The 13,214-nt window shown below is 55.2% G+C and overlaps 1 protein-coding gene across 2 annotated transcripts; it reads left to right on the plus strand.

The window, feature by feature from the left end:
- The first annotated feature begins 2,412 nt into the window (after positions 1-2,412).
- YIF1A (Yip1 interacting factor homolog A, membrane trafficking protein) lies at positions 2,413-9,265 on the plus strand. 2 transcript variants are annotated; one of them, XM_005305440.4, is made up of 8 exons: positions 2,413-2,633; positions 3,693-3,910; positions 4,601-4,705; positions 4,952-5,030; positions 5,502-5,559; positions 5,984-6,139; positions 6,819-6,912; positions 7,484-9,265. In XM_005305440.4, the coding sequence occupies exons 1-8, from the start codon at positions 2,603-2,605 to the stop codon at positions 7,637-7,639; spliced, it is 897 nt and encodes a 298-aa protein (XP_005305497.1). In that variant the 5' UTR covers positions 2,413-2,602; the 3' UTR covers positions 7,640-9,265. The 2 variants fall into 2 exon arrangements, with proteins under 2 accessions (XP_005305497.1, XP_042705709.1); XM_042849775.2 differs by lacking the exon at positions 2,413-2,633 and having other exon boundaries at positions 3,632-3,910.
- Positions 9,266-13,214: the final 3,949 nt, after the last annotated feature.

Consider the following 13,214-nt stretch of genomic DNA (forward strand, 5'->3'; position numbering starts at 1 on the left):
TTCGGATTGAAAGACCCCCACTTGATGGAGAACCCCCTACCCCCAGCCCTGAGCCAGTTGTGCCAAGGGTGAGTCCCCTCTCCCTGTTGAACATGCGTCCCTCAGTTCCCGGCGAAATGTGTCGGGTGTTGGCTCCCAGCCTTTGGCTCTTGCTCAGCTTTTGTCTGTGACATTAATGAGCCCCCAGCTTCAAGAAATCTCCCTGTGGAGGGGCTGAAAGGCCAGGATTGAGCCCCTTTGGGACCTTCTCTGGGATAAACTAAATGCAGCTCCACCAGCCTCTCCTTGCAAGGCAGGTCCTCCAGGCCTCGGATCCTTCTTGTGCTTCTTCTCTGAGGTGCTCCTTGATTTGTCACCAGCCTATGGAAGAGTGGTAACTGGATGTGGGTGCAAGATCCAGTCTCGGTCTCACCAATGCTGCGTGCAGGGGGGATTTCACCTCCCAGCTCCTGTTCCCTGTCCCTCAGACATGCCAGGATCACATTCACCCTCATAGCAACAGCATGGATGGCACTGAATGCTTCTGCTCAGCTGATTTTCACCAGCACTCATGAGCCCCTGCAATCTTGAATGCAGCCCCCAGCCTGCACTGGGGTCAGGGCTCTCCAGCCAGGCCTTGTGGAGTCATGCCTGCTATTAGGCAAAGGTTCAGCTGGTCCAAAAGGGACGGTGAGTTAAGCAAGTCACTTTACTCAAAACCCTGTAATCTTGGGACACCAGGAACTGGCACTTTAAATAGACCCCCTTTGGGTCAGGCTCTCAGCACATGGAAACTGACCAGGCTCCACTGAAGTCACCAGTGTTGGGATGACTTTCACCCACTGAGAATCTGCTCCCAGTAGCGAACAACTTCACCTGCAATTGGAGTCAGTGGCCCAAAGTGGGGGTGTGCTTTGGGGTGCAGATGGGGCCCAATGGGCTTAGTCTCCCAGGGATTCATGGGATTTGACTAATTCCTGCAGGCTCTGTTTTTAAAAAATGTGCTAGATTGTTATTCAGATATGAACTCTCCCCATCCCCCACATCTGTGGCCAGCAAAAACTCCATTGGTGGCTGCCTCAGGCTCCTCCGCTTCTCTGTGTATTTATTGTTCCAATTCCCCTGGCTGGGACCCCACAATTACATCAGGGTCCTCACACCAATTGCTACTGGCCAGTAGCTGAGTGCACCTTCCCCAGGGTATTGTGTAGGGGAGGCGTGCACTCATATGCCTGGTATTTTCCTGGCTGTGCAGATGCACCTGACAGAGCTGCGGGATGTATAGCAGTCTCGGGGGTAGGAGGAGGTAGCTGTTAACTCTGAAAAAAGCCTTGGTGGTCATAGTGGATAAGCAGCTGAACGTAAGCTCCCAGTGTGATGCAATCCTTTGATGCACAAACAAGGGAATCTCAGGTAGAAGAGAGGTTCTGTTGCCTCTGTATGTGGCAGAGGTGCGACCACAGCTGGAATCCTGTGTCCAGTTGTGGTGTTCACAATTCAAGAAGAATCATGTTGATAAATTGGAGAGGGGTCAGGGAAGAGCCACAAGAATGATTAAAGAATTGGAAAATGTGCCTTATATGAGACTTCAGAAACTGAATCTGCTTACCTTAACAAAGAGCAGGCTAAGAGGCAGCTTGATCACAGTCTATATGTACTTACATGGGGAACGGAAATTTAACAACAAGCTTTTCAATCCAGCAGACAGAGATCTGACATCCAATGGCTGGAAACTGAACCTACACAGAGCCAGACTGGAAAGAAGGCATATTTTTGTAACCAGCAGGGGTAATTAATCATTGGAGCAACTTCCCAAGGCTCATGGTGGAGTCTTCATCAGACAACTTTTAAATCAAGAATAGATGGGTTTTTTCTCAAATAGCTGCTCTAGTTCAAACAGGAATTAATTCAGGACAGTCCTGTGGCCTGCCACATGCAGGAGGGCAGACTAAATGATCACAATGGTCCCTTCTGGCCTTGGCATCGATGACTGTATGTGCAGTGCGGGGGGGCACTGGTTGTCAGTAGCCACTAACCAGGGTCACCCAGAGGATTCAGGGGGCCTGGGGCAAAGCAAATTCGGGGGCCCCTCCCATTAAAAAAAAGTTGCAATACTATAGAATACTATATTCTCGTGGGAGCAAATTGCCCCACTTGCCCCCCCTCCCCCGGGCCACCCTGCCATTAACGGCTGTACAAAGCATGGATCTAGTATATAGAACCCTGGCTGAGCTACTCCCTCGCCCGCGCCACTTGCCCCTTCGCAACTGCTCGCCCCCGCCCCCACACTCCTGGCACTTAGAGCTTCAGCTGCAGTAAATACGCATGCGCCGCTCCCTGGTGCCACACATCCTGCCCTCTGACTTCTAATTGGAATAACTGGGTCTGGATTGATATCTCCTGACCCAATCAGCATGACCGTTTGTCCAATCCACGTGGTCCGGCGGCCAATCGGAACTGGGGAGCGTGTGGCCGGGGACGTGGCTGCTGCCGGGTCTAAGGGTCCGGTACAGGGTGCCCGCAGCGAACGAAGGGCCCGTGAAAGCGCCCGGGGGGGGCCCGCAGCTCATTGTTATTCATACCCACAAAGCCACGCGGGGGCCGGCCGCGCGCTGAGCCCGCCATGGCCTATCACCAGGGCTACGGGGGGCAAGGTGAGTGCGGGGCTCACCCTCGCCTGAGGGCCGGGCCAGTGGCGGGGGGGGGGAGCTGCCGGGACCCGTTCGCCCCAGGTCTCCGCGCCCAGCCGCTGCTGCCTCGGGAGACCCCGGCCAGGCTGGTGTCTGCGCCGAGGCCTCCAGCCGCCCCCAGGCTCTGGGTGTCGGGTTCCCGCAGCTCCTGGCTCCCCTGGCCCAGCACGTGGGCAGCTGTGGGGGCTGGGCCCAGCGGGCGAGGCCCCCCAGCCGGCTCGGGGGTCTCCCCGGTGCTGGGATTGGCTGGCAGCTGTCGGGGGTTTGAGGGCCCTGCATGAGCTGGGGTGGGGGGTGCCCAGGGCCAGGCCCTGTGTGGGGAGGGGCGATGCCAAGGGCCAGGCCTGCTGTGATGTGGCATGAGTTACAGGTGTACAGTAGAATTGCACCACCACCACCCCGGCCAAGTCAGGAAGAAAAGACCAGCGTGGCCCAGTTGCATCCCATTCTCCCCTCCCCACGAAGCTACTTAGACATCATGAATAAGTCTTGATCGTCTCTTCGATAAGCTGAACATCTGGAGCTCTTAAAGGCTTAGAGCGAGAGACTTTATTCTTCAGCCCCCAAGTCACTTTGACGGCTCCTTTCTGCACCCTCTTCAGTTTTTCAACCTGTGGCCCCAGAACCAGATGCCCTGTTGCAGTAAGGGTCTGCCCAGTGCTGTATGCGCCTATTTACACCTACTCTGGTTACAGATTGGGTGACTCCAAGGGTCACCTTATTCTTTATTGCCACAACATGGCACTGGGAGCTCATGGTCAGTTGCTTGTTCACTTTGACCCTTGGATCCTGTCCAGAGTCACTGCTCTCCAGGAGACAGTCTCAGCTCTGTCTGCACGGCCTGACCCCCTTGTTCTTAGATGGGTGGACACGTTTGGCTGTGTTAAAATATAGTGTGTCTGAATGGGTCCGGCTCCCCAATCGATTCAGTTCACTTTGTATGACAGCCCTGGCCCAGTCACTATTTACCAATCTGCATGTTGTCTGCACATTTGATCAACGTTGATTTTATATGTATTGCAGGCTCCAAACACCGAGGCCGGGGCCCCCTGGTCCCTCCTGCCCCGGACCCCCACCAGCTCTTCGATGACACCAGTGCTGGTTTCCAACATGTACAAGGCACCCCTGCCTCAGGAATCGACATGGGCTTCAACACCCTTCTGGCTGATCCAATGGCTAACGTGGCCGTGGCCTATGGCTCCTCCATCGCCAGCCAGAGCAAGGACATTGTCCACAAGGAGGTATGGGAGGGACAGGACCCAGACCCCTGCACAGCTCAGGGCTAGAATGGTGGGGGGGGGGGTGATTGGGGGTGCGGAATGCTCTGCAGCCCCTGGAATCTGCATACCTTGCGCCCCCAAGGTGGGGAGAGTCCTCCCCTACTCTGGCAGTACCCCCTCTGCAGGGCAGAGTCTCCATGGCCCTTTCACTAAAGGGAGCACAGTCTGTTTGTTAAAGTGGGGGGTCTGAGAGTCAGGACTCCTGCGTTCTTTTCCCAGCTCTGGGAGGGGAGTGGACTTTAGGGGCCAGGACTCCTGGGTTCTATACCTGGCTGTGGTAGGGGAGTGGGGTCTAGTGGATTAGAGCAAGGATGGGCTGGGAGCCAGGACTCCGGGGTTCCCTTCCTGTCTCTTTGCCTCAGTTTCTTCTCTATAAATTGGATCTGGCCCCTGCAGGAGAATGGGGAGGTGTCGTTAATTGACTAGTGGTGGGCTTTGTCCTTCCAGGATGCCCCAAGCACAGTAAGCCCCTGTCACACACATCCCATTTTGCCCAGTGCAGTAATCCCCAGTGCAGCCTGGTGTGGTAGCCACCCCTGCCCCACCCGGTATGATTAGTCCCCCGTTATGCCCTATAGCACGACCCCCTGCTCTTCCTGGCACAGTAACAAGTCCCCTTTCCAATGCCATAACCCGTCTCTCCCTGCACAGATCCACAGATTCATGTCAGTGAACAAGCTCAAATATTTTTTCGCCGTGGACACTGCCTACGTGACCAAGAAGCTGGCGCTGCTGCTCTTCCCGTATGCACACCAGGTACAGGATGCCCTTGCCGCACATCCTGATGCACAAGTTATGGGGTCTCAGAACTGGCCGTGGGGTTGAGAATCATGACTCCTGGGTTCTCTCCCTGGGAACCGGGATGCTTGGGTTCTAGTCCGGGTTCTGCCATTGGTTCAATTGCATGATGATAATGATGTCTGTGCCTCAGTTTCCCCTGTTTAATGGATAAGGATCTGCAAGGCTTAGAGGCAATATCCAATCACTCTCCCTTCTCTTTAGAACTGGGAGGTTCGGTATAGCAGGGACACACCCCTGACGCCCCGGCAGGACATCAATGCGCCGGACCTGTACATCCCCAGTGAGTATGATCAAGCAAATAGTGATGGGGGAGGGGCCTCTCCTCCTAACTCAGGTTAGTCAGGTCTGATGCCCTCCACTCTCAGGCCACTCACTCACCCACCCATCCTCAGCCCCAGGGGCCAGGGCCTGATGACCCTTCTAGGACTGGTAGCTAGGGTCTAAGAGACCCCCTGTTTCTGTCTATATCTAGTGCAAGAGAGAGCAGTTGGTAGGTGTCAGACAGAGAGAGAGAGAGAGGGGGTGGTGTGTATGGGGATGAATGGATGCGGGTGTGTGAATGGGGATGAACTGGGGGAGGGAGGGTCAATGGACAGACTGCCCAGTCAATTAGGCAGACGGACATCGCTAGCACTGTCCCCTGGGAGGCTGATCCCCTTCCCTCACATTTCCTGTCCTGTCTATGGGTTGCGTCTCCCCCTCCCCCTCAGTGGAAGCTCTAGCTCACGCTTCATCTGTGTGTCTATTTCAGGCATGGCCTTTATCACTTACATCCTGTTGGCCGGCATAGCCCTGGGCCTGCAGCAAAGGTGAGTCCTGCTTCCCTGGAGCCACCAAAACTCTCAGCCCACCTTTCCCCCACAGGCTTTGTCAGAGGCGCTCTCCCCTCTCAGGCAACGCTGACCCCAGCGCGGTGGGTCCTTTTTTCCAATGATTCCCGGGTGTGGAGGATCCCCCTGGTGTTTTCCTCAAAAGCTGAAGTATGAACCCAGGTGTCCTCCTAGCCAAGTTCCAGATTGGGTGACTCTGCCTGTCTCTAAATCTCTGCTATAGTTTCTGTCAGTTGCAGGATTCTCCCCCACTTCCTCTCTCGAACTCGGGTGTAGCTTTGCTATGTGACCCCAGAGGTGGCTGCGTCTCAACGCCAGGCAAGGGATCCCTGTATAAATAGCACCTGCACCCCACCCCAGTGGCAGAAGTGAAGGCTGATTTGCTGTCATGGTTCCCTGGCAGGTTCTCCCCGGAGGTGCTGGGCATGTGTGCCAGCACTGCCTTTGTGTGGGTCGTTATTGAAGTCCTCGCCCTGCTCCTGAGTCTGTACCTAGTGACAGTGCAGAGCGACCTCACGCCCTTCGACCTGCTCGCCTACAGTGGGTACAAATACGTGGGGTGAGTCTGCATGCAGGACAGCCCTGCTGCCGCAAGCCAGCTGGGCGGGCAGCAGCGCCAGGCAGCTGCCGGGGAGGGGGGTTCGAGGCTACAAAAGTGGGCCAGGGGTTACAGAAAACTAGGCTGAAATGAAAATAATTTAATGAAAACAAAAAATTAATTATTGTTGTCTACATTTTTAATGGAAAATTTCAGTTTTTTGGCAAAAATTTAAATTCTGATAATATTTCAGTTTTGCTCAAAAAAATTTCGGGAAAAGCTGCTGTAGGGCATCATGGGAGTTATAGTCCGGGAGCCTCAAGCCCCCATTCTCCACTGTGTGCCAGTGTCCCTTGCACAGACTATATCTCCCATGATGCACCAGTGGGGTGGGCCTCGGGGTCCTGCTGGAATTGGGGGCTGGACCGGGTGATGCTGGGGTGGGGTTGGGGGTTCTGCCAGGGTTGGGATGGCTGGATGGGGTGAAGCTGAGAGTGGGTCTGAAGTGTCCAGCTGGGACGGGGGGACTGGGTGGGGTGATACCGAGGGTGAGTCTGAGGGGTCCCTCCAGGATGAGTGAGCAGGCTGGATGGCATGATGCTGGAGGAGGGGGGCTGGTGCATCCGTGCAGGGAGGGGAGATGTGAGGAGCCCCCTCTCACTGCCTGGCCCTGCCCTCCCTTAATTTCTGTCTCCTGCAGGATGATCCTGGCTGTGCTGGGGGGACTGCTCTTTGGCAGTGATGGGTACTACGTGGCCCTTGCCTGGACATCCTGTGCCCTCATGTACTTCCTGGTGAGTGCAGGGCCCAATATGGACACCTACAGCCTCTGTAATCTCTAGGGACAGCCCCTATATAGACACGTAGAGCCCCCATAAATCCCTGGGGCTAGGCACCCAGGAAGGGGGTTGCTTCTCTACAGCAGCTATAGCCCCTGTAACCCACAGGTTGGAGGTGCTTGGGAGTGAAGATAGGGGAAGAGCCCCAGAAGTGAGCGAGGCCATGTGGTCCCTGGGCCATTTGAGGCCATCCCATGGAGTAGTTTCCAATGCCCTGTCCCCACATGGTGGTATCTGCCAATCCCAGTGGCAGGGGCAGTAGCCTTTGAACATAAGGCATCATGGGACTTGGTAATGGCTCCCTCAGCCTCAGTAGCTGCAATGTTCAACTCACTCTATGGGGGCAGTGCAGAGGTGGGGGCCTGAGCATGGGGCTGCATGAGAAGAGGAGTGGGGCTGGGTAATTACCAGTTCATCCCCCATGTCTAACGCTGTCTCCCCACAGGTGAGGTGGTGGCAGGGGGAGAGAGGGCAGGTGGGTTACCGGGCCAGGCTCCCCCCTATATCTAATGTTGTCTTTCCCCAGGCACGCTCCCTGCGAATGAAGTTGCACCCGTCCCTGGTGCCAGATGGGATGGGGCATCCCAGGGGCGGTGGGCGTGGTCAGACCTATGTCACCCTGGGGGCTGCTGCCTGCCAGCCACTCATCGTCTACTGGCTCACCTTCCACCTGGTCCGCTGAGATGGGGCAGTGTGGAGCCCTGGGGGACAGTCCATCCCAGACACATGGACTCCTGGGATGCCCCCAGACATACAGGCACCCAGGACACACATCCTCCAATGCACAGCTGCCGGGGACTATACACAACCTGAAGCATGGACACCTCAGACCCCCATGTGGGGGCTGGCAGCCAGGACTCCTGGGTTCTATCCCCAACTGGCTGGGTGACCTGAGATGTGTCCCTTCTCCTGCCTATGCCTCAGTTTCACCCTCACTTTGAAGGAGGGATGATAACACTAACCTGCCCTCTGGGACTTGCCCAGCCACATCACCTCAGGTGCAGGGCCCTACCCCTCCACCTCCCATCTGCTGGTGAGTATCTGGTCCCCCAGTCCCTTGGGATGGAAAGTACCCCAAAAAAACAGTGTTTCCAGCATATCAGTGTTTTTCCGGAGAACTCCATCAAAACCCAACACTGGGGGAGAGGGAATAAAGAGTCCTGACTAACCAGCAGTCTGTGTGTCAGTGCTGGGCCATGGTGCTGGGGGGAGCTGTGCAGCAGGGAGTGGGGCAGTGGCCCACTGGGGGGCACTTTGCCCTTGCAGCCCTGGCCCCAGTGCCCAGGCATGGTACTAGGCGGGCTGTGGGGCAGGAAGCAGGGTGGGGACTCAGTAGGGGAGCATTCTACCCTTGCAGGCATTGTGGAGCCCGCTACACACAGCACTAGTACAGTGCCCCTCAATCCCAACCTGTTGCCACTGCAATTTCTGTCCCATTCATAGAACCATAGATTATATATCACAGAATCATAGATAGGTAGGGCTGGAAGAGAGACCTAGACCAGCCTGCTGCTCTGAGCAGGACTGAGTACACCAGGGATTGTTGGGATCATCTAGTCTGACCTCCTGTATGACACAGGCCATGGGAAGGCCCTGAATTAATTCCTCTTTGAACTAGAGCAGATACTTTGGAACAAATCCAGTTTTGATTTAAAAATTGCAATTGACGGAGAATCCACCAATCCTTAGGAAGTTGTTCCATAGTTAATTATTAAATTGTTAAAAACTTGTGCCTTATTTCCAGTCTGACGTCTAATTTCAACTTCCAGCCATTAGATCGTGTTAGACCTTTGTCTGCTAGATTGATGAGCTCTCTGTTATCCAAGAACTGTTCCCCAGCAGGCACTTCTAGCGTGCGACCAAGTAATCCCTTAGCTTTCTCTTTGTTAAGCTAAATAGATCAGGCCCCTGGAGTCTCACTCTGAGGCATGTTCTCTAAGCCTTTAATCATTCTCGTGACTCTTCTCTGAGCCCTCCAATTTATCAGCATCCCTCTTGCATTATGGCCACCAGAACTGGATGCAGGATTCCAGCAGCTGCGCCAGTGCCACCTACGGAAGTAACAGAACCTCCCTTCTACTCAAGCTTCCCCTATTTATACATCCCAAGATTGCATTAGCCCTTTTGGCCACAGATTCACGTTGGGAGCTCACATTCAGCTGATTATCCACCATGACCTCCAAGCCCCTTTCAGAGTCACTGCCTCCCAGGATAGAGTCCCCCATCCTGTAAGTGTAACCTACATTCTTTGTTCCTAGATGTGTAACTTTACATTTTGCCATATTAAATCACATATTGGTTGTTTGCACCCAGCTTACCAGCTCATTCTGTATCAGTGACCTGTCCTCTTCATTATTCACTACTGCTCCCATCTTTGGGTCATCTGCAAACTTTATCAGCAATTATTTTATGTTTTCTTCCATGTCATTGCTAAAAATATTAAACAGGATAGGACCAAGCACTGTGGGACCCCAGTAGAAACATATGCACCCAGTGATGATTCCCTGTTTCCAAGTAAAATGTGAGATGGCTCAGTAAGCCAGTTTTTAATCCAGTTAATAACGTGTGCCGTGGTGATTTAGTATTGATGTGGTTTCTTAAGACAGTCTGGGGTACCATGGCAAATGTATTACAGAAGTGTAAATGTTCAACATCAACACTCATCTTTGACTCTCACCAAAAAATATACCAAGTTAGTTTGACAGGCTCTGTTTTCCATAAACCTGTGTTGATTGGCTTTAATTATACCACACTTCTTTATTTATTCAGTTCTGTTGTGTCAGTCGTTCCATTATTGTGCCCTGGAGTGATGGAGGTGGGAGGTTCATTAGGGTTTGGTATCTTTACAGCTCAGGGTTGAGTGTTTGGCTGCAGGGAGCTTTGAACCATGTGGGGACAAGTGCAGGCCCTGCTCCCTACAGCGCTTAAAGTAGTCTGAAAAAAGAGGGGTGGGGGAGGAAGGATTTCAGCTGTAATTTTCCACAGCTATTAAAGTGACTTCATAGCTGCCTGCCCCATCAAACTGCCCCTCCTTTCACCCCCTATTAACTTTACCCCCACCCCACCTCCTGGGGGAAGAGCGCTGCAGCAGCTCTGATTGACTGCTTATACCATAGAAGGTGGGGCAAGCAGCCAATCAGAGGCAGGGCTCAAGCGCCCAGCTGGAGCTGCAGAAGTTGTATTTGCTGCTGGGTCTGTGCCCCTTTGCTCAGAACTTTAACCCTCGCCTCGACTATAGCCCAGGCCTGCTGCCGCACAGGGATGCTAGGGTGAGGAGGGGAACAGACCAGGAGCTCTGGCTTATCCTGCCTTCAATGCTGCTGACATTGTCATTCTGCCTCTTGCCACCAGGTGTCAGTGCGAGCACACAGGGCCCTTTGCTCAGGGAAGCAAATGGAAGCAGATGCTATTGAATCCCCACAAACTTTCCTCAGCAGATGCCCTCAGTTATAGGGGTGCTGGAACCACGTGTACAGTGTGGGGGTGCTGAGAGCCACTGAACCAAACTGTAAACCCCGGATATGATGGAAACCACTTTAAGACAGGGGGGTGCAGGAGCACCCCAGTTCCAGCACCTATGCCCAGTTATGAGCCAGGGACCCCCCTCCATATGCCCAGAGCAGCTGTAGGTTCCCACCCCAGCTCTGCCAGTGCCCCTCAATCCTGACCCACAACCCCCTGCTAGCCCAGCCCTGGGCTCCCCCTCCGGTTCTGTTAGTTAATTGCTTATCACCACCTTGCAACCACTCCCCCCAAGAGCAATTCATCCTGCAATGTTGACCTCAGCAGGTGGGGGGAGGCTCCTGGGTCTCCTCCCACCATCATTTCCCTTCACTGTGAATCCAGCACCTCAGTCAGCATGGATGGGTGGGGGCAAGAAAGACAGATAAGCTCTACCCCGTCCCCCAAAACTGTTTCCTGCCTCCCGACCCCCAAGCTCCTACCAATGCCCCCACCCACCACGCTCCCTGCGTCTGACAGCTCTGGTGGTTGCTGGCTCTTCCAATTAAGCAGAGATCTTTGGTTGGAGGTGGGAGGGGTGAATGAGGTGTGAACTCTCCTCCCCCCCCCCCCCCAGTGAGCTGGGACTGGAACCCCACTGTTCTGACTCTCAGCTCTTCCCACTAGCGCCATGGCCCCTCCCGCAGCAAGGCTAAAAACCCAGCAGTCCTGACACCCAGCCCCCACCTCCCACCATTCTAACCACTAGACCCACACACCCCGACCAGTTGGGACCAGACCCCCACAGGCCTGGCTGCCAGCCTTCCCAGCTCTAACCCTGACACACCTTGCACAAGCACCATCACCCACACCTGTGCCAGTGTGCCCAAACGCCAGCACCCTCCCCCCGAGAGAGGACATGCCCTGTAGGCCATTCCCTGCACCCCCACACTAGTCTGTTTTCCCTGCGCTGGGGTTGGATTGGCTCTGCCACCCCCTGGAGGGTAGAACACAAACACACATGCTTGCCCGCTCTTCCCCCCCCCCCCTCCCCCCCAACGCCTAGTCTAGGTGCACACACATTAACTATCCTGCTTTGTTTAATGAGGAAATGGAGCGAATCGAGGACAAATTCACGGGCATTGCAGGGGTGTGGGGGGGGGGAGCTGACGGCAGCCCCAGGGCCGGCAGCTGGGGTCCTGTGGCTGGAGATGGGGACAGCTGGGGGGGGGGGGGGTCAGGTGGCAACTCACCTAAGCAGATTAAATCCATCAGCACTGCAGCTCATGGCTAATGTGCTGGAGCAAGTAGGGAGAGTAGTGAGCACTGGCTGTTACATAACAGCTCCCAGCCTGGGAGCTGGGCTCCTACCACTGCCCCCCTCCCGCCCCACACCAAACCCCAAAATGCTGATGGGTCAGGTCTCAGTGCCAGTCGGGGTGGGGGAGGAAATCTGTATAAACAGCCCCAGCACGCCGCCCCAGAGGCAGCTGCTGCTCACTGCCAGGCGAGGGAATCCCTGTATAAACAGCCGCGGTGCCCCACGCCAGAGGCAGCTGCAGCGCAGCGCCAGGCGAGGGATCCCTATCTACACGGCTGTGATGGAGCGCGTTCCCAGCAGATCAAAGCCTGGGGGAGGTGGCTCTTTGCCAGTGCAAGGTTCTCGTTCTCCCTCACATTCTCTCCCTGGCAGCATAGTGACAAATTTGATCTAAGACAGGAATTTCCCTGATGAAAAATGTTGGATAAATGGCCCAGAAAACAGCAGCTGCTGATTATTCTCTAGCGCTTCAAAGAGCTTTGCAGCCCTACAACTGCCCCAGGAGAGAATTTTGCTGATCTCATTACAGAGGGGAAACATATCAGCAAAGCGGATCGGACCTAGGAATCCTGGCTAACAGCTCCCCCACCCCCCAAAACCGCACTCCTCTCCCAGTGGAGTAACAGAGCCCTGCAGGCCTCAGGGGGTCCCCCCTTATCCTGGCTCTAGCCCCCCTCCCACCGCCTGGGGAAAGACCCCAGGAGTCCCTGCCCAGGTTCCAGGAGTGGGGATGTCGCTGGGCTGGCTAGCTGGGCTGTCCCATATGGACTGAGCTCGCTGCCTACACTGTGCTTATGACCCACCCCTGTCCCCGCACAGGAGCCAACCCTGGGGTTGGCCCTTTGGCTCAGGCAGGACTGACAGACCCAGCCACAAGCCACAGCTGAGTGACTGCTGGCAGGTGGCTGGGTGTGTGTGTGTGTGTGTGTACACGCAGCGGGGGGGCGCGTGTTTGTGTGTGTGGGGGGGTCATACAGGCTGTGTATGAGGCTAGTTGGGGGGGAAGCCTGTGAGGGGTGTTGTAGGGGGCAGAGGTTTGGCCTGGCAAGAAGGGCTGAAGGGCTGAGACAGTGAGTGTGTGCCCGCTGGTGCTCAAGGGCTGCGTACATCCCCAACAGCAGTGCCCAGCCCTGGGGTGAGGGCACACATCCCATCCTGGCAGGCTTTGGGGGTCCCTGTGGCAAGGGACTCAGAAGCAGGGCTGCCAGCACTCCCTTATTACAAGGGACGTCCCTTATTTTTTCATCTCTGTACAAGCAGCTCCGGAGTTGCTGAGTGCTGCGAAAAGCAGCAAGCAATGCCCCTGGCGAGTAGAGAGGGGTGAGTACGGCTTCTTATTGCTACATGCTGCGACCTCAAATAATAACAATATCTGGGGGGGGGGGCATGAAAACAGGCCCTTAGTTTTGAACCACAATGTTGGCACCCCTTGAAGGCCTCTGGGCTGTTGCAGTGCAAAGCAGCTCCCCAGTGCCCTGGGGGCTGGGAGCATAGA

Source organism: Chrysemys picta, chromosome 7, assembly GCF_011386835.1.
Source record: "Chrysemys picta bellii isolate R12L10 chromosome 7, ASM1138683v2, whole genome shotgun sequence".
Taxonomy (NCBI): domain Eukaryota; kingdom Metazoa; phylum Chordata; order Testudines; family Emydidae; genus Chrysemys; species Chrysemys picta.

Coding starts and splice junctions, on each gene's coding strand:
- YIF1A (XM_042849775.2), top strand. CDS start 3,647: ATGTTGTCTGCACATTTGATCAACGTTGATTTTATATGTATTGCAGGC. Junction 4,706..4,951: donor TCTTCCCGTATGCACACCAG/GTACAGGATGCC, acceptor CCTTCTCTTTAG/AACTGGGAGGTTCGGTATAG. Junction 6,140..6,818: donor AGTGGGTACAAATACGTGGG/GTGAGTCTGCAT, acceptor TGTCTCCTGCAG/GATGATCCTGGCTGTGCTGG.